Source organism: Corylus avellana, chromosome 5 (genome assembly GCF_965113065.1).
Source record: "Corylus avellana chromosome 5, dhCorAvel1.hap1.2, whole genome shotgun sequence".
Lineage (NCBI taxonomy): Eukaryota > Viridiplantae > Streptophyta > Magnoliopsida > Fagales > Betulaceae > Corylus > Corylus avellana.
In genome coordinates, this window is record NC_142494.1 from 15,964,301 (window position 1) to 15,984,508 (window position 20,208).

The 20,208-nt window shown below is 42.4% G+C and overlaps 2 protein-coding genes across 10 annotated transcripts in view; both read left to right on the top strand.

The window, feature by feature from the left end:
* Positions 1-20,208, top strand: part of LOC132183284 (NOL1/NOP2/sun family protein) — a 64,314-nt gene that overhangs the window by 10,627 nt on the left and 33,479 nt on the right. For all 8 annotated transcript variants that reach the window (XR_015912156.1, XR_015912158.1, XR_015912155.1 and 5 more), the window contains one exon: positions 13,908-13,970. Coding sequence is in view for 3 of the 8 variants with exons in the window: in XM_088516894.1 (XP_088373020.1) it covers positions 13,908-13,970 (63 nt within the window). In the remaining 5 variants the exon portion in view is untranslated. The remainder of the gene's footprint in view (positions 1-13,907; positions 13,971-20,208) is intronic.
* Positions 5,814-7,693, top strand: LOC148585843 (uncharacterized). Of its 2 annotated transcripts, XM_088516166.1 has the most exons (3): positions 5,815-5,844; positions 5,927-7,205; positions 7,442-7,693. In XM_088516166.1, the coding sequence occupies exons 2-3, from the start codon at positions 6,101-6,103 to the stop codon at positions 7,477-7,479; spliced, it is 1,143 nt and encodes a 380-aa protein (XP_088372292.1). In that variant the 5' UTR covers positions 5,815-5,844; positions 5,927-6,100; the 3' UTR covers positions 7,480-7,693. The 2 variants fall into 2 exon arrangements, with proteins under 2 accessions (XP_088372290.1, XP_088372292.1); XM_088516164.1 differs by having other exon boundaries at positions 5,814-7,205.

A 20,208-nucleotide genomic window follows, 5' to 3' on the forward strand; every position in this document is an offset into this window, starting at 1 on the left:
ATTAGAAAGCTTGATTTTTGTTATTTTGTGGTCTGGATGGTTTCTCCGAATGTTTATATTGAGTTCTGACCATGAGACTTGAGAAATTATAGAAAATATGGTCTTTTGATAAACTGGAGAAGAATGCCTTTTCAATCTCATGATTGCATTTCATTTAAGAGCTTCTTTTGAGGTTTTTGATTAAAGAATACTTGAATTGTAATGACTCAGTACCTGTATCCAGTGGAATTTATGTCTTCTGATTTTGTTGAAGTCAGCCATTTAGTTTATTGAGCTAGACTCGTTAAGTAGCGTCATTTGGTGAAATTATTCTTTAGCTTTTGCCCAGATTCTTTTATTCTTCTATACTTGTATTGGTTGGAAACGTGATTTTTTTTTTTTTTTTTTTTTTTTTTTTTTTTAAATTATGCAAAGTGATTACTTGCAGCTTGGTTGTGGTGTAGGGTGGCACTAGCTAATTGCATAATGTTGTTTACTCAAGGTAATGGACTAAAGCACAGCAATTTTCGTAATATTGGGGTTTTAGTTGGTGGGAAATTATTAATAGGCTTAATAGATGGCTTTAGATTTTAGTAGGGATGTGGTTTGAATGGCAAGAAGTTGCTGGAATATGAGAAAAGTTTGCTGGATTTCCTAGACAGCAACTAGATGCATGGATTGGGTGTTCCAATGAAGGCTTAGAGTAAGTGTTACTATGATAAAATGTGGAGGAACAAGTTAAAAGATATTATAAATTTCACACCTGAAATTCCTAAGCATCAAACCTAGGTCAGGGTTACATCAGGTAATTACTGAAGGGTTTAATTGCTTTTGAAAAATGCATTGTATATCCAAATATTTATTGGTAAACAACTACATCTCTCAATTGGACTAGGACTCCAAATATTCAGGTATAGTTAAATCCATCTTAGTATCTTGTCTTGGAATGTTAGAAGGTTGAATGAGAGAGATAAAAATAGGATCAGGAATTTACTCAGATAATGGAATGTTGTTAACATTGTTTGTTTACAAGAAACTAAATTGGTGCATATGTCAAGGGTCGTTGTGCGTAGTTTGTGAGGTTGTCAATATGTGGAGTGGTGTTACTTGGGGTAAAGAAGGGCTTCTTGAGGGATTTTCCTTATGTGGATTAGGAGGGTGGTGGAAAAAATTGAGGAGTGTGTGAGGGACTTTACTATTTTGTTCCTTTAGAAATGTCGTTGATAATTGTTTTTGGGCTTTTGCGGGTGTTTATGGTCCTATTGTTGACTTGGATAGAAGGTTGCTATGGGATAAATTGTATCCCCCTCTGTGTATCAATCATCATGTTGTATACTTTTTTGTGTACTTAGGGGTGCCTCCTGGTTTTAATAAATTTTGTTGATTACTTATAAAAAAAGGGGTTAATTGGGGGTTCCTGCTATCTAGGTTGAGGAGATGTGATTTTGGGGAGAAATTGTACGAGTAGATTATGCGTTGTATTTCCATGATGTGCTTCTCTGTCTTGATTAATGGAACTCCCTCTTCAACAATTGCTAGTGTTTGGGAAGGCTTCAGGCGGTGTTGGCGCGCAAATATCGGACGGCGACACCCTGACCTCGCTGGCGTGCACGTCTCTGGTCCACGGGGAGACAGGGCTGCAACTGTCGACAGTGGAGAGGTCAAATCCAGTGGGCGAGGACAGATTTTTAGAGACCGGTTTTCATGGCGATGAGATACAGAAGGTCGTGCAGGTCAGTGAGGGGCGGGACTCTTATCAGGACGTAGGGGTCTGGGTTGGTTGTCCACTTCGGAATGCAGGAGTGGTTGAGCTCTGTGATGAGGGCCTGCTTGCTGGAGAGGATGGCAGGGTGGTTGAGCCAGGAGTCGAAGTTCAGACTCTTGGGGACGAGGACAGAGGATGCTTGGGTAGTGAGGATGAAGGGGTTGGGGGTCGAGATGTCGTTGTGTCTTCTCCTTGGAAAAAGCATGCTCATGTGGCAGGGGGTGCTTTGGGTTATTCAGATTGGGTGATCCAATGCACCAATGAGATCTAACCGATTGTGGGGATTTCTTATACGGGCCACAAGCTGCAGCTGTTAGCCCTTTTGACTTTCTTAGAAGAGGAGCGAAGGAATAATATGACGGTTACTACAAGCAGCGGATCCAAGGGCAAGAGGGAGGTTAGGAACTTGGAATGCTCGGTGAATTATGATGCTAGAAGTATGGGTTCAAGACGTGGCAGTAGGAAGGGGAAGGGGCAGATAGCAACACTATGAAGTTAAACATTTTATCTTGGAAGGTGAGAGGGTTGAACAAGAGGGACAAGCGTTTGAGGGTGTGTAATTTGCTTAGAGACTAGAAGGTAGACATTGTTTGTCTTCAAGAAACCAAACTTAGAAGTATGTCTCGCAATATTGTCCGTAGTCTTTGGGGGCGGAGCCATGTGGATTGGTGCTGCTTGGATTCAAGTGGGGCTTCGGGTGGTATTCTAATTATGTGGGACAATAGGGTGGTGGAGAAGGTCGATGTTTGTGTGGGGGCTCACACCTTGGCAGTGTCTTTCAGGAATATGGGGGATCTCTCGGTTTGGGCTTTTGCCGGGGTGTATGGCCCGAATTTATACAGGAATAGAAGAATCCTTTGGGAGGAGTTGACTGGCATTATGAGTTGGTGGGGCATGCCGTGGTGTATTGGGGGTGATTTTAATGTCACTCGATTCCCTAGCGAAAGATCAGGGGGAGCTCATCTAGATGCGGCTATGATGGAGTTTTCTGATTTTATCCTTGAACAAGGGCTGATGGATCTTCCCCTAGTTGGGGGCTCGTCTACTTGGTCGTTATCCAACGATCCCCTGGTGTGGTCAAGGATTGATCGGTTTCTTGCTTCCCCAGCTTGGGAGGCTTGTTTTCTAGGGGTCAAGCAGAAGAGGCTCACTCGCCTTTGTTCCGATCATTTCCCAATCATCCTTGAGGTAGGGGAAATGCCCAAGGGGAAAAGGCCGTTTAGATTTGAAAATATGTGGCTGAAAGCGGAAGGGTTTGTGGCCCAAGTGCAACAATGGTGGGACTCTTATGTGTTCCACGGTTCACCGAGTTTTGTTCTTGCCTGTAAGCTTAAGGCCTTGAAGATGAATTTGAAGACTTGGAACGAGGTGTTTGGCAACATTGAGAGGAATAAGAGGTTGCTTCTTGAGGAGCTCCAGGTGTTAGATGTGAATGAAGAAAATAGGACCCTGGTAAAGGAGGAGGTAAGGAGGAAGACAGAGGTGGTTTGTGAGGTAGAGAATTGTTTGCTTATGGAGGAGGTGAGTTGGAGGCAGAAATCCAGGGTGATGTGGTTGAAGGAAGGTGATAAGTGTACTAAATTTTTTCACTCCATAGCCAACTCCAATAGAAGACACAACGCTATTGATACTCTTATGATTGGAGATAACCCCTCTTCAAACCCGACCGAGATTAATGAGCACATAGTCAAGTTCTATAAAAAACTCTTTACGGAGCAATGCTGTTGGAGGCCTCTGGTTGATGGTATTTCTTTTGACTCCATTTCGGAGGAGGAGGCTAGTTGGTTGGAAAGAGACTTTGAAGAGGAAGAGGTCAGGAAGGTAGTGTTCAAGATGAATGGCTTTAAGGCGCCGGGGCCTGACGGGTTCTCTATGGCTTTCTTCCAAACTTGTTGGGAGGTTGTGAAGGGAGATATTATGAAGGTGTTTAGAGATTTTCATGCAGGAGGTCTATTCGAAAAGAGCCTCAATGCGTCTTTTATTTAGCTTATTCCAAAGGTTCCCGGCGCCATCAATCTCAAGGACTTCCGACCGATTAGTCTTGTGGGAGGTATCTATAAAATCATAGCCAAGGTATTAGCAAATAGATTGAAGGTTGTCTTGTATAAGATTATTTCTCAGTTGTAAAGTGCTTTTGTTAAGGGTAGGCAAATTCTAGATCCTATTCTGATTTCCAATGAATGCCTCGATAGTCAGTTGAGATCGGGGGAGCCAGGGATCATTTGCAAAATGGATTTGGAAAAAGCTTATGACCATGTAAATTGGGATTTCTTGTTATATATGCTCAGGATGTGTGGTTTTGGGGGGATTTGGTGCTCTTGGATTGAACATTGCATTTCTTCGGTGCGATTCGCAATCCTAGTCAATGGATTTCCTAATGGTTTTTTTAGCAGTTCCAGGGGTTTGAGATAAGGGGACCCCCTATCTCCTCTGTTATTTGTTTTTGTGATGGAAGCCTTGAGCAGGATGATTTCGATGGCAATGAATGGGGGGCTGCTTGATGGCTTCAAGGTCGGTAACATTGTGGTTTCTCACCTTCTGTTTGCTGATGATACTTTGTTGTTTTGCAATGCTATACCCTCCCAAGTCCGTTATTTGCGGAGTCTATTTCTATTATTCGAAGCTGCTTCTGGTCTGAAGGTCAACTTGGCTAAGTCGGTGTTAATTCCAGTGGGGAATGAGGAACAAGTGGGCATGTTAGCAGGCATTCTAGGGTGTGGGGTTGCAACTCTGCCTATCAAATACCTAGGTATGCCGTTGGGGGCTCCTCATAAGGCGAAGCATATTTGGGATGAAGTGATTGAAAAGATAGAACGTCGGTTGGCCGGATGAAAAAGGTTGTACTTGTCGAAGGGTGGCAGGGTCACGCTTATCAAGAGCACTCTTGCTAACTTGCCTACTTATTATCTATCTCTCTTCCCTATTCCGGTTAGTGTTGCCAAGCGCATAGAGAAGCTACAGCGTAATTTCTTATGGGGTGGGCTAGGCGAAGAGTTCAAATACCATCTGGTGAAGTGGTCAAAGGTGTGCACTCCAATTAGGGAAGCTGGATTGGGGATTAGAAACCTAGTGGTCTTCAATCACTCATTGCTAGGAAAATGGCTGTGGCGTTACGGTTCAGAAAGAGATGCTTGGTGGAGGGTTGTGGTGGATGCGAAGTTTGGAAGTGTTAGAAGAATGTAGAAGAATGTGTTAGAAGAATGTAGAAGAATGTATTAGGGTATGAGGGCAATTTGGTCATTTATGTATTCTCAAAGCTTATATATAATATGTGTGAGGTAGGCTATGTATCTTTGAACAGCCTCCTCTTTTCTCTATACTTTATTCATAAAAACCTCTCAACATGGTATCAGAGCCTAGGGTTTATACCTTTTCCTGATATCTTATTCTTCTCTCCCAAATCTTTTTCTTTCTTTTAGTTTAATCGTTTTTTTTTCCCCGGTTCTCTTTCCTTTTTTTTTCCTCTCCCATTTATATTGCTACTGATTGAACGTAGTTGAAGTGCTGGGCTTCAAGCCCGTGGTGGAAGATGGCGCTAGGTTCCCCATCGCCGATGGTATGAACCGCCGTCATCTCCATGGGCCTTAAGTCGTCGTCGATGATCGGTTGGTGCTGTCTGTAGTGATTACCGCTCTCTGCGGTGGCCGGAGGTGTGTTTGTCGTCGTTGGTTGTTTTCCGGCACGATCTGGGTGTCGCCGGCACGGTTTGGGTGTCGTCGGCACGGTTTGGTTGTCTCCGGCGCAGTTTCGGCGAGGTCTGGTTGTCTCCGGCGCAGTTCCGGCGAGGTCTGGCTGTCTCCGGCGCGTCTGGCTGTCTCCGGCGCAGTTTCGGCAAGGTCTGGCTGTCTCCAGCGCATTTCCGGCGATGTCTGGCAGTCTCCGGCGTGGTTCCAGCAGTTTTCACAGACGAAGATTGGGTGTTTGGCTCCGGGTTCCTGCTGTCGCGTATTCGGGATAAGGATATCCCAACCTTCAACCGGGATAAGGCTATCCGGTTTCTGGTTATCCCCTGTCCAGACCGGTCCAGCCCATTTTCCGGCCGGTTCAGTCCATTTTCCGGCCAGTTCAGTCCGGTTCAGGCCAGGTTCAAGCCGGTTCAGGTCAGTTTTTGCTAATTTCTCTCGGTTTCTTCCGGTTCACTATGGTTTAGACCTGTTTTTGCTCAACTTCAGTCCGGTTCAGGTCAGTTTTTGACGTATTTTATCGATTCTACCATGGTTTGAGTTGTTTTTGGTTGGCATTCATCATTGTCAGCAAGCTTTGCTTTGAGTTGGGGCTGTTTTGTGTGAGTTTTTTTTTGGTAGTTCGTTGGTTGGTGGACTTGTGTAGTTGTTTGCATCTGGTTAGTGCATTATCATGGCTCCTCCTTCCGATTTAATTAATTCTGCCTCTATGGGTCCGGCTACTATGACACTTGTGAAACTTAATGGCAAAAATTATAGTTATTGGTCACGATCTGTGGAAGTATACTTGAGAGGGAAAGGTCTGTATTCTCACTTCGAATATGAGCAATCTCCGGAAGATGACTCCAAAGGCCTTTGGGACCAGGCCGATAATCAGATTATATCTCTTATGTTGAATAGTATTGAACCTCACATTGGATCCTCATGTCTCTATCTTCCTACTGCTAAAGCAATTTGGGATCATCTCCGGCATATGTACTCTGGCGCTGGGAATATCACTCGAGTTTATGAGGTGTGTCAACGATATTTTGGACTAGAACAAGGTACTCAATCTTTAGATGAGTACTACAATCAGGTTGTGACCGTCTGTCGGGAAAGAGACATGTATCAGCCACTCTCCACTGACTTGCAGAAAATGGAGAAGCAACGTCAAGATGTGGATGTGGTTCGATTTCTTCTCGGCTTGAAACCTGAGTATGAGTCTGTTCGTGCGCAGATTTTGGGAGGTTCTGATCTCCCATTGCTTTCTGAGGTTTTTTCTCGGGTTCAGCGTGCTACTATTTCTGATCATGGTTCTTTGTTGAGCATGGAACGTACTGGTGATCGTGCTGCATTTATTGCTGCCCGTGGTAGTTATGGTGGTACCCGTGGGGGGCGTGGCAGTCGAGGTGGTCGTGGTTTTCGTGGTGGCCGTGATTTCCGGGGAGGTGGTCGCATTGGAGGTCGTGGGCCTCGCAAATGCACTCATTGTGGCCGTACCAATCATTCTGTGGAGTTTTGTTGGGACTTACATGGCACACCATCCGGGTTTGCCAATCAGGTTACTTCTCATGAGGGTTCTCTAGCCCCGGCTGGACCACTTGGTACTCCAAGCTCACCCCTTGAGAATGATCTCATCTCCATCCCGAAAGATGAGTATGCTCAGTTCTTAGCCCATAAGCAGGCCTCTTCCTCTTCCACTGTTACTCTTGCTCAGTCAGGTACTGCATCTCACTGTCTTTTATCCTCCACTAGCAACCCGTGGGTTATCGATTCTGGCGCCAATGAACATATGACTGGTTCGTCTACTTTCCTCTCTAATTATCATCCTGTTGCATCACCTAGAAGTGTCACCCTAGCTAATGGTTCCCTATCCAAAGTGGTCGGTTTAGGCACTACCCATCTGAGTCCTGACATTGAGTTGTTATCTGTTTTACATGTCCCTGGCTTTCCTTTTAATTTGTTATCTATTAGTCAAATCACAAAATCCCTTAACTGTTCAGTTAGTTTTTATCCTTCTCTATGCATTTTTCAGGATCTCAAGACGAGGAGGATGATTGGTATGGGGCATGAAGTTGATGGCCTCTATTATCTCGATCTAGCACCCACAATTTCCTCTCATGCGTTGCAGTCGTCGGCCTCCGCTCTTCAGTGGCATTGTCGTCTTGGTCATCCTTCCCTTTCTACATTGAAGCATCAAGTCCCCAGTCTTCGTCATGAGACGTCTGTGCCTTGCGAAGCTTGTCAGCTTAGCAAGCATCATCGTGTCTCGTTTCCGTCTCGTGTTGTTAATAGGGTTTCAAGTGCTTTTGAGTTAGTTCATTCTGATGTATGGGGTCCAATTAATATCGCAGCCAATAAATTCCACTATTTTGTGACCTTTGTGGATGATTTTTCCCGTATGACATGGTTATTTTTAATGAAAAATCGTTCAGAGTTATTTTCTATTTTCCAACTTTTTCGCACTATGATTAAGACTCAATTTGCTCAGAAAATCCGTATTTTGCGTTCGGATAATGCTAAAGAATATACATCTCATTCATTTGCCTCTTATTTGTCTGATAAAGGCATTATCCATCAAACATCCTGTGCTCACACTCCACAACAAAATGGTGTGGCTGAACGCAAAAATCGTCATTTATTAGAAATCGCACGTTGTCTCTTAATTCATATGCATGTTCCCAAACAATTTTGGAGTGATGCTGTCCTCACCGCTTGTTATTTAATTAATAGGATGTCCTCCTCGGTCTTAGATGGTACCTCTCCTCATTCTCTTTTATATCCTTCTTCCTCCTCATTCTCCTTGCCATTGAAGGTTTTTGGGTGTGTTTGCTATGTTCATAATTTGGGTCCCGGATTTGATAAGCTTGACCCTCGTGCTACTAAATGTGTCTTCCTTGGGTATTCCACAACCCAAAAGGGATACCGTTGCTATAGTCCGGTTCTTCGACGCTACTTCACTAGTGCCGATATCACATTTGTTGAGTCTCTCCCCTATTTTTCTGCTACTACCTCTTTGGGTGACCCTTCCCTTGAGCCTGATGTCGAGTCTCTTCCGCTACCTATTCCTCTTCTCTCTGTGCCGGTCTCTCCTTCTCCTCCGGTCTCGCTACCTCACCACCAACCTGCTCCACTCCAAGTTTATCAACGCCGACTTCGACCATCAGCTCCTGCACCGCCATCATCATCCTTATCGTCTCCAGATCCGCTGCCTCCACATCCATCCGACCACTTGCCTATTGCCCTACGGAAAGGTACACGTTCTTGCACTACCCAACATCCTATTAGTCAGTTTGTCTCCACTCGTTCTTTATCCCCTACATTTTCTTGCTTTCTTTCCCATCTCTCTACTGTCTCTATTCCTAAGACAGTGCAGGCTGCAATATCTGACTCTGGTTGGAGGCAAGCTATGGAATTGGAAATGAAGGCCTTGCATCACAATGGGACATGGGAGCTTGTTCCCTTACCACCTAATAAGAAAACTGTGGGTTGCAAATGGGTCTACACAGTTAAGTTTCATCCTGATGGTTCGGTTGAAAGATTGAAAGCTCGGTTGGTTGCTAAGGGCTATACGCAAACGTATGGTATTGATTATGATGACACTTTTTCTCCTGTTGCCAAAATTTCATCTATTCGTGTTCTTATTTCCATGGCTACTAATCTTGATTGGCCCTTGTTCCAATTGGATGTCAAAAATGCCTTTCTCCATGGGGATTTGAGTGAAGAAGTTTATATGGAGCAACCACCTGGGTTTGTCGCTCAGGGGGAGTCTCAGGGCTATGTTTGTAAATTAAGAAAGGCATTGTATGGTCTCAAGCAATCACCGCGGGCATGGTTTGGAAAGTTCTCTGAAGCGGTACTGGAGTTTGGTCTGCAGAGATGTCAGACAGATCATTCAGTATTCCACTTACATACTAGTGCTGGCTATATTCTCCTTGTGGTATATGTAGATGACATTGTCATTACTGGGGATGATTCAGGAGGCATTGCCCGATTAAAACAATTCCTACAGGATCAATTTCATACAAAGGATTTGGGCAAACTTCGATATTTTCTAGGCATTGAAGTTGCTAGATCTCGAACAGGTATCAACTTGTCCCAGAGAAAGTATGCACTTGACTTATTAGAAGAGACAGGTCTTTTGGGTTCTCGGCCAGTTGATGTTCCAATGGATCCAAATAAGAAATTACTAAAGGATGAAGGTGAATTATTTGAAGATCCCGGCAGATACCGTCGTCTAGTTGGGAAGTTGAACTATCTTACTATCACCAGGCCAGATATTTCATATGCCGTTAGTGTTGTCAGTCAATTCTTGGAGGCTCCTCGGGTTTCACATTGGGAAGCTGTTACTCGGATTATTCGTTATGTAAAGAGACAACCTGGTCTAGGAATATTGTATAGACCAAATGGACATCTCAGGGTAGAAGGTTTTACTGATGCAGATTGGGCAGGTTCTCCTTCAGATAGACGGTCTACTACAGGGTATTGCACATTCTTTGGTGGTAATCTTGTAACTTGGAAGAGTAAGAAACAGACTGTGGTGGCACGATCTAGTGCTGAAGCAGAGTACAGGGCAATGGCTCATACGACTACTGAGTTGACATGGTTACAACATTTCCTTCAGGAGATCGGCTTCTCGACTACTACTCCTATCCCATTATCTTGTGATAACCAGGCTGCCATACATATTGCATCTAACCCGGTTTTTCATGAAAGGACTAAACACATTGAGGTTGATTGTCATTTCATCCGAGACAAGATACTCAATGGAAACATATCTACAGTATTTGTGAAGTCTGGAGACCAATTAGCTGATATGTTTACAAAGTCTTTATGTCGTAACCGGTTAGAGTTTATTTGTTCCAAGCTGGGCTTATATGATATATATGCTCCAGCTTGAGGGGGAGTGTTAGAAGAATGTAGAAGAATGTGTTAGAAGAATGTAGAAGAATGTATTAGGGTATGAGGGCAATTTGGTCATTTATGTATTCTCAAAGCTTATATATAATATGTGTGAGGTAGGCTATGTATCTTTGAACAGCCTCCTCTTTTCTCTATACTTTATTCATAAAAACCTCTCAACAGGAAGCTTATGGGGAGGGTGGTGCTCTTTGGAGTGTGGAGGCTCTTTTGGGGTAGGGTTATGGAAGAATATTAGGAAGGAATGGGATACTTTCCAAGGCTTCACGCGTTTTGAGGTGGGAGAAGGGACTAGGGTTTGATTCTGGCATGATGTGTGGTGTGGAGATACGGCTCTTAAGACAGCTTTCCCTGGTCTTTTCAGTATTGCATGTGCGAAGGATGCTTCTGTTGCGACCCTTTTTGAGGTGAGGGGTGGCTATAATCAGTGGAATTTTAGTTTTTCTAGAGGGGCTCATGATTGGGAGGTGGATGTTTTTGCCTCTTTTTTCCAGTTGCTGCATTCGGCTCGAGTGAGACGAGGGTGTGAAGATAGGTTGTGGTGGATCCCCTCCAAAAGAGGCCAGTTCAAGGTTAGACTTCTTTATGCGTCCTTGGCTGGTTTTGAAAGGAGGCGCTTCCCTTGGAAGAGTGTGTGGCATACACATGCCCCGCCGAGGGCTAGTTTCTTTGTGTGGTCGGCAGCTTTGGGCAAAATTCTGACCCTAGATAATCTAAGGAAGCGGCAGGTGATTGTGATAAATAGGTGTTGGTTGTGTAAGAGGGATGAGGAGATAGTGGACCACCTTCTTCTTCACTGTGAGGTGGCCTATGCTTTGTGGAGCGCTTTTTTTGGGCGGTTTGGGTTGTCTTGGGTGATGCCGAGATGGGTTTCTGATTTGCTCACCTGTTGGTGGATTTCGGGAAGGAGGGGGAGTGCTGCGGTTTGGAAGATGGTGCCTACTTGTTTCTTTTGGTGCCTTTGGAGGGAGAGAAATAACAGATGCTTCGAGGATGTGGAAGGATCTTTGGAAGACTTATTATCTTATTGTTTTCATACTTTTTATCTTTGGACTGTAGCGTATGTCTTCCTGGTGTCAATTAGCTATGATGATTTCCTTATTCGCTTTTCTCTATCTGGTTAGGTGATCCTATTGTATACTCCCGGTGTACTTTTGGGAGCCTTTACGCTTTCAATAAAATTGGCTATTACTTATCAAAAAAAAAAAAAAAAAAAAAAACAGTTCTTGTGGCTTGAAATAGGGGGATCCTTTATCCTTTCTTCTTTTTGTTGTTGTTATGGAGGTTTTGAATAGAATGTTGTTTGTTACTATTAATAAGGGGCCTTATAAGGTTTTTCGGTGGGGTCTAAGAATAATGACGAGCTTTTTCAGTCTCATCTCCTATTTGTGGATGAAACTTTGATCTTTTGTGAGGCAAATTCTGATTACCTTCGCCTTTTGCGTTGTCTTTTCTTATGCTTTGAAGTTGTCTCAGGTTTGAAATTTAACTTGGATAATCAGAGCTAGTCCCTGTAGTCTATGTGGAAGTTGTTGAAGGCTTGGCTCATATCCTTGTTTTTAGGATTTTTTTTCTCTGCTTTTGAATTGCCTAGGTCTTTTGTTGGGGGCTTCTTTCAAGGTTAAATCAATTTGAGGCATTGAGAAGCTGGAATGTTGCTTAGTTGTTTGGAAGCAAGTGGTTATGGAGGTTTGCTACGAAAAGGGTTGTTTTGTGGAGGAAGTTGGTGGACATCAAATATGATAGTATAAGGGATGGTTGGTGTTCCAAGGAGGTTGGGGGACCATGTGGAGTGGGTGCTTGGAAATTTATCCAGAGGGGGTGGGCTGGTTTTGTGCATTATGTGTGGTATGAGGTAGGTAATGGTTCTAAAGTGTTGTTTTGGCATGATGTGTGGTTTGGAGAACCACCTTTGAAGGTCCTCTTTCCTGAGTTGTTTGCTATTGCATGTGGGAAGGATGCATGGGTGGAGGAGAATATGCAGTTTAATAATGGTACCATCCATTTGCATATCTTGTTTACTATATCGGTGCATGATTGGGAGGTGGACGTGGTCGCTCGATTTTTTGAGCTTTGTACTCCCAAACAGTAAGATATGTAAATGATGAGAAAATATGTTGGATCCCATCGAAAATGAAGTTGTATTATTAGGTATTGTCTACTCCTGTATGGTCCACATTTCCTGGAAGTATTTGGAAAGTTAGGATTCCCCCGCGAGTGGCCTTCTTTGTGTGGACGGTGACTCTTAAGAAAAATATTAACTTTGGATAACTTATGTAAGAGGAATATTATTGTGCTTGAATGGTGTTGTCTGTGTAAGAATAGTGGAGAATCCATTGAGCACTTATTACTTCATTGTGAGGTTACAACAGAGATGTGGAGTGTGATTCTTTAGTTGTTTGATGTTGCTTGGGTTATGCCTCGCAGTGTGAGTGAGTGTTTGGGAAGTTGGAGGGGATAAGTTGGAAACTGTTCAGCGTTGCATTTATGGAGGATTGCCCCCTTATGTTTGATGTGGTGTCTTTGTTGCGAGCGGAATGCCCGAAGCTTTGACAATCGTGACTTGTTTGTTCAATTTGAAGAAGTTGGTGCTACATACTTTGCATAGATGGAGAGTGACATGGACTATTTCGTCCGTTTCTACTCTATCTGAGTTTTTAGATTTATGTTTTTCTTTCTCTATGGGTTAGGGGTTCTCTTGTATACTTCCTCTGTACTTGGGTTGGGCCTTTCTGCGCTTTGAATGAATACACACATTATTTATATAAAAAAAAGCATTCTAGGAAATAAAATTAAAGAAGATAACACTAAGAAATTTTATAGGTCAATCATCTTCTTCTCCACTGTGAGATCGCTCGCTCTTTATGGTATGCTATTTTTAGCCGGTTTGGATTGTCATGGGTTATGCCTAGTAAGGTGGCGGACTTGTTTGCTTGTTGGTGGTCAGGTGGGCGTTCCCGGAGCGCTGTTGTGTGGAAGATGGTTCCCCTATGCCTAGTGTGGTGTTTATGGTTAGAAAGGAATGCGAGATGCTTTGAGGATTCGGAGAAATCTTTGGAGGAACTCACGGCTTTCTTCTTCTACACGCTTTTCACTTGAACAGCAGCTTGGCTTGCCCTTTTAGTGATTAGCTATCTTGATTTTCTTGTTCTTTTCTCTTCTCCAAGTTAGGCGTTTTCTCTTGTATACTTCCTGTGTACTTGGGTTGCGCCCCTCTGCGCTTTTGATATAAACATTACTTATCAAAAAAAAAAAGAAATTTTCTAGGACTTGCACACTAGAGTCCCTTACACATCCACCTAGCGTTAAGGTTGCTTCACAAGATCATTTATGAGCTTGTTCAATCCTAATTTTAGGGAAACATGATTTTGGTTTTGTTATTTATTACCACCTTAAAATATTGAGCATCTCCCTGTGGGTCATGAAGTATTATATCTTTTTTTATTTATAGCTGAATGCCTATGTGACTAGTAGGTTGCTTTTTTTCAGGATTTAATTTCTATTTTCCTGGTTTTGTTATGTTCATAGTTTTGGATATGCTGTATATAAATAGTTCTCATGTCATTTGGTTTGATTCCCAGATGTGCTTGAGGGTGAAATTTTTCTTCAAAACCTGCCAAGCATTGTCACTGCTCATGCCTTAGGTACCTATTACTGTTTCAGATTTTTCATTGAGTTATTTGCCATTTTCTGATCCTTGGCGTAGGACTGTTTGGTCTTCATTTAATTTATTCATATCATAAATATATGAGGTCTGTCAGCACATAACGTGTCTTTTAATGGCTTAAGTACTATGATAACTAGCCTATAACCCGCTCTATGAGCAGGCTTTTTATTTTTTATTTTTATAAGTAATGTTATATATATCAAAAAAAGCACAAAGTGCCTCTAAGTACACAAGGAAGTATACATAGGTAATCCAACCAAAGCGCACACACAAAACACCCTAAAAAACCGAAAAATCCAAAACGAAAACCTGCAAAAGCCCAATAACAGGCCTTACTGCACCTCAGGGGGGAAGGAAAATGCATTTTTAGACCCAAAAAACCCCTGCCGGCTCTGGCACTTAGCCGGAGAAGACCTCCGGCTTCTAGCCTCAAAATTTATGGAGCATTCCAAATTTTTGAGCTTCCTCTTTTCCTTAACCTTTGGAGCAGAAACATCAATTATAGGCTCCCTATCCTTTTCAATGACAGAAAAAAGATCCAAAAGATCTTTCTCGTCACCTCCCCCGGACAACCCCATCACTGAAGCAAAGTTCACCGCATCATCAATCACCACCTTGGAATAGCCCTCCACCCCCTCCACAGGAGTTTCTGCCACAACCTCGGCAGGCTTTTTATTATAATTTATTCGAGAAGTCGTTAAAAGATTATCAGTAATCAATTTCCTTCCCTCAATTAACTAATTGTTACCAAAAATAAAAAATGTTTATAAACATCACTTTGAACAACATTTTTTTACTCAACAGCATAAACCTACATATCAAATAAAGTTAGAAATTCATAAAATTTAATCCTTATAAATTGGGATGTGTTAAATATTTGTTCCCATAGACGTAGTTTAAAATGAAAGGACCTACAAAGGAAAAAAATTATCAAAATGAAAACTTAGATTAATCAATAATAAAACATGAACAAAGTCACAAAATCCCAACCAATCACAATCCATCATATATCAACAATACTACCACTTCCCTCCACTGCAAAATACTTTCTTTTTTCTCTAGAATATTAACATGGTAAACCTTTCTTTCAGCAGTTAAACTTTCTTATAATCAACAAATTATTCAAGAAATATTTCTATTACACGGGCAAAAATAAAGAAGTGTACTAAAAAAATATGAGAATGTTACCTGATTCCAGTTAGCTTACTCATTTTATAAACAAAAGAATGTTGGTATTATTATTTTTATTATTTTTTTAAAAATTTTTTAAAAAGAGAAAGAAATCATGGCAGGAATATTGAAGCACCCAAAAACAAAGACATGAACAAAAAAATATGGCATGAACTCTTAGAAAATAACCAAAATGCTTTACCTCCAAAAGCAAAATACTTTCTTTTTTCTCTAGAATATTAATATGGTAAACCTTTCTTTCAGCAGTTAAACTTTCACCTAATCAACAAAATTTTCAAGAAATATTTCTATTACACTGACAAAATAAAAGTGTACTAAAAAAATATGAGAATGTTAATACTTGATTCCAGTTAGCTTACTCATTTTGTAAACAAAAGAATGTTTGTAGTATTATTTTTCTATATATTTTCCCGATTCCAACGAAAGCAAACAAAAAATATTGAGTGTATGGGTACCACATTTTTTGCTATAGGCAAAAACAAAAACCACTTTATGTTCATGTGAGAGAAGAAGAAAGCCATTCAAAGGTTCGAGCAAGCATTAACTGAAGCTATAGCAGTTTGCGTAGCCATGTGTCATAACGCAATAGTGAGTGGCTGTCTGAGTGGACGACCACGCGTCTGCTTGAAGCTCTAGTCAAAACGCAACAATTAAAATGCACAGTTTTACTCAAAACAGAAAAATCAAAACATTTAAAATGTTACTTGAAATTCTTGGTGGAAACGCAACAATTAAAATGGACGGTTTTAATAGAACGCTGGTTCAGACCTTAAAAATTATGGGTTCACGCCACTCTAAGGAAGGATTCAGCTTTATATATATATATATATATATATATATATATATATATATAATTCCTCCATATATGATTCAGAAACTAGACGCTGAAGAAACATTTTGATAACTGGCTCAGTGAGAAGAATTTAGGTCTAAGATAAATCTGATCTGACGTAGCAAAAAGGCTCCACCTTGTTAACCGATCGACACAAATAGAGGCGATAAGAATAATTTCCAGCAATAACACTAGAGATCATAGTAAAGAAAGATCAAGATTGAAGTGGCAACAATAAAGAATACATTTCTAGGTTCAAAAGATTCAATAAAACTATCAGATCTGGATTTTCATAAATTAGATGGGTGAAGGCTGCATACAATGACTCTTTAGAGACTATTGCAACCCTAAGCCTCATTGAACATTTCACCAACTAATCTTAGCCATCGAAGCTCAGCCCTTCATATGCATTTTTGATAAGTAATAATGCATTGAAAGAGTGCAGAGGGGCATAACCCAAGTACACAGGGAGTATACAACAGAGCGACTAAGCTGGGGAGAAAGAAGAAGAGAACATAAAGAGAAAATCAGGAAAATTAATCACTAAAGGAGCAAGCCAGCCTGCAGTCCAAGTGTAAAGCGTGTACAAAAAGAAATGAACAGGGTCCTCAAGGTTCCTCGACAAATCGTCGGACCGTCTCGCATTCCTTTCTTTCCAAAGGCACCATAAAAGACAAAGGGAAGCCATCTTCCACACCACGACATTACTAGTTCTTCCGCCCGACCACCAACTGGCAAACATATCCTTGACACTTCTAGGCATAACCCAACACATGTTGAAGCGAGAGAAGATAACATCCCACAACTTGCGTGCAACCCCACAATGAAGAAAGAGATGATCCACAGACTCCCCATCCGATTCACACATACAACATCGATTAATCACAACAATACCTCTCTTCCGAACATTATCCAATGCGAGAGATTTCCCAAGGGCTGCCAACCAAGCAAAAAAGGCCACTCTCGAAGGAGCCTTGGTGCGCCAAATACTTTTCCAAGGGAAGTGTTTGGACTCTTTAAAGACAAGCATCCTATAAAAAGAGTGAACCTCAAACTTCCCTTTTCTTGAAGGGATCCACCACATCCGGTCCTCCCCTTCCCCACAAATCGATAACGAATACAAGAGCGAGAAGAGAGAGGCTAAGACCATCTCCTCCCAATCATGAATTCTACGGGTAAATGTAACATTCCAGTGAACCATACCATTTAAACACTCCTGGATATCCGCAATGGAAGCATCCTTATTGCTAGCAATATTGAAAAGACCGGAAAAAGCATCCTTGAGGGACATCTCGCCACACCAAATATCCTCCCAAAATTTGACTTTCACCCGCAATCCAGGATCAAATCTAAAGTGGCACTGAAACGACCTCCACCCCTTGCAAATGTGTTTCCATAACCCCACCTCATGCGTTCCACGAGTAACTTTAGAACGCCAACCACCCCCATACACCCCATACTTTGCCACCAATATACTTCTCCACCAAGCTTCTTCCTCATTTGCAAATCTCCATAACCATTTCCCCAAAAGAGCTTGATTAAAAAGACGCAAACTCCGAATCCCTAGGCCACCCTCAGCAATCGGAGAACAAACCTTGTGCCAACTGGCCAAGTGGAACTTAGGCTCGTCGTTGATCCCCCACTATAAAAAATCCCGTTGAATTTTCTCAATGTGATTCGCCACAGAAGCAGGTATGGGAAAAAGGGACAGAAAATAGGTGGGAAGATTGGATAAGGTGCTCTTGATGAGAGTGAGCCTCGCCCCCTTGGATAGATACGAACGCTTCCAAGGGGCCAACCTTCTGGCAATCTTCTCCAACATATCATCCCAAATAGCCAAATGCTTGGACGAGGCCCCTAGCGAAAGACCTAGATATTTCAAGGGCAAAGAACTAGTGTCACAACCCAGAATACCAGCCAACTCCCCCGTCTCCACCGAACCTCCGATTGGGACTAAAATAGATCTGGCCCGGTTTACTTTTAACCCTGAGATTGCCTCGAAGCCGATAAGAAGGGCTTTAATAAATCTAACTTGGTTAGGAGTAGCTCCACAAAAAACCAGCGTATCATCAGCAAAAAGAAGGTGAGAAACAATTACCCGCTCAGGCTCTCTGGCACCCACATAGAAGCCGTTGATGAAACCCCTACTAATGGAAGCATTAATCATCCTGTTGAATGCCTTCATGACCATAATGAACAAAAAAGGCGAAAGGGGATCACCTTGTCTCACCCCACGCGAACTCTCAAAGAAACCGGAGGAAGAGCCCTTAATCAACACCGAGAACCGCACCGACGAGATGCAATGCTCAATCCAAGAGCACAATTTCTCACCAAAACCGCACCTTCTTAACAAGTAGATTAAAAACTTCCAGTTCATGTGATCATAAGTCTTATCCATATCTAGCTTACACAAGAGGTTGGGATCCCCAGATCTGATACGACTATCCAGGCATTTATTAGCGATAAGCACCGAATCCAAAATATGTCTACCTTTGACGAAAGCATTCTGTGGGTTGGAAATGACCCGATTCATGACTCTCCTCATTCTGTTGGCTAAAACCTTCGCAATAATCTTATAGATCCCCCCACAAGGCTGATAGGGTGAAAATCCTTCAGATCGGAAGCCCAGTGCGACTTCGGAATAAGAGCAATAAATGTAGCATTGAGGCTTTTTTCGAATTTACCTCGGTCATGGAACTCCGCAAAAACAGCCATGATGTCCAGTTTGATCACATCCCAGCAATCCTAGAAGAAAGCCATAGAGAAACCATCCTGGCCTGGAGCCTTGTCCTTATCCATTTTTTTGACCACCTCCCACACCTCCCTTTCCTTGAAGGGAACTTCTAGACTAGAAGACTCATCCACCTCCAACATATCGAAATGAAGATTATCCAACCTCGGTCTCCAACTAAGAGTCTCTGTGAAGAGCGACTCATAAAAGCGAGTGATATGATTACTAATAGCCTCTTGATCAGAAGTAGTAGTGCCTTAAATGTTCAAAGACTCAATATAATTTTGTCTTCAGTTGGCATTAGCGATATGATGGAAGAATTTCGTACACTTGTCGCCCTCTTTCAACCAACGAATCCTAGATTTTTGCCTCCAACTGATTTCTTCTTGAAGGAGGGAAGATTCTAGCTCTCTTGCGAGCACCCTTTTCCTCTCAATCTCTTCTGTAGATAAACCTCTCTCTTCCTCCACCCTATCTAGAGCTTTAAGATCTTCCATACGAGCCTTAATAGAAACCCCTACATTGCCAAAATCTTGAGCATTTCATCTTTTAATATCCCACTTTAGAGCTTGCATCTTTTTAGAAAGAATGAAGCTTGGAGTATCCTGAAAATGATACGAGTCCCACCAGTTGCGCACTTTATCCACAAAACCCTGCACTTTGAGCCACATATTCTCAAATTTGAAAGGCCTTTTGCCTCCCGAGTAAGAATTGCAGTCCAAAATAATAGGAGCATGATCAGAACAAACCCGAAGCATCCTCTTTTGACGCAAGTCTGGATAACGGGCTTCCCAATCCGGAGAGACAAGAAAGTGGTCAAGCCTGGACCAAGAACTATTATTTGACCAGGTAGAGATCCCCCCAACTAAGGGAAGGTCCATGAGACCCTGCTCCGAGATGAACTCACCAAAATCCCTCATTGCAGACCGTGAGTGAGCTCCCCTCGACCTTTCACTTGGATAGAGGGTGACATTGAAATCCACACCGATACACCATGGCACGTCCTAGCAACTCATGACCCCTGCCAGCTCCTCCCAAAGAATACGCCTAGGGTTTACTCTGTTAGGACCATACACCCCCACAAACACCCACGCAAAACCATCCTCAACATTCTTGAAAGAGCAAGCCGCCACATAACTCCCCAACACTACATCTACCTTCTCGACAGCCCTCTTATCCCACATGAGCAAAATGCCCCCCGAAGCCCCAATGGAAGGAACATAGCACCACCCCACATACGGGCAGCCCCATAAACTCCTCACTAAGTTATACGAAATAAAATCCATCTTTGTCTCTTGGAAACAAACTACATCCGCCTTCCAACTTCTAAGCAAATTTCTAAACCTTAACCTCTTATCCCTCTCGTTCAAACCTCTCACATTCCACGAAAGAATCTTGAGCTTAATGATTTAACTCGACTGGCCCTTCCCTTGTTCCTGTCCCTCGAAGAATACTCCAAAA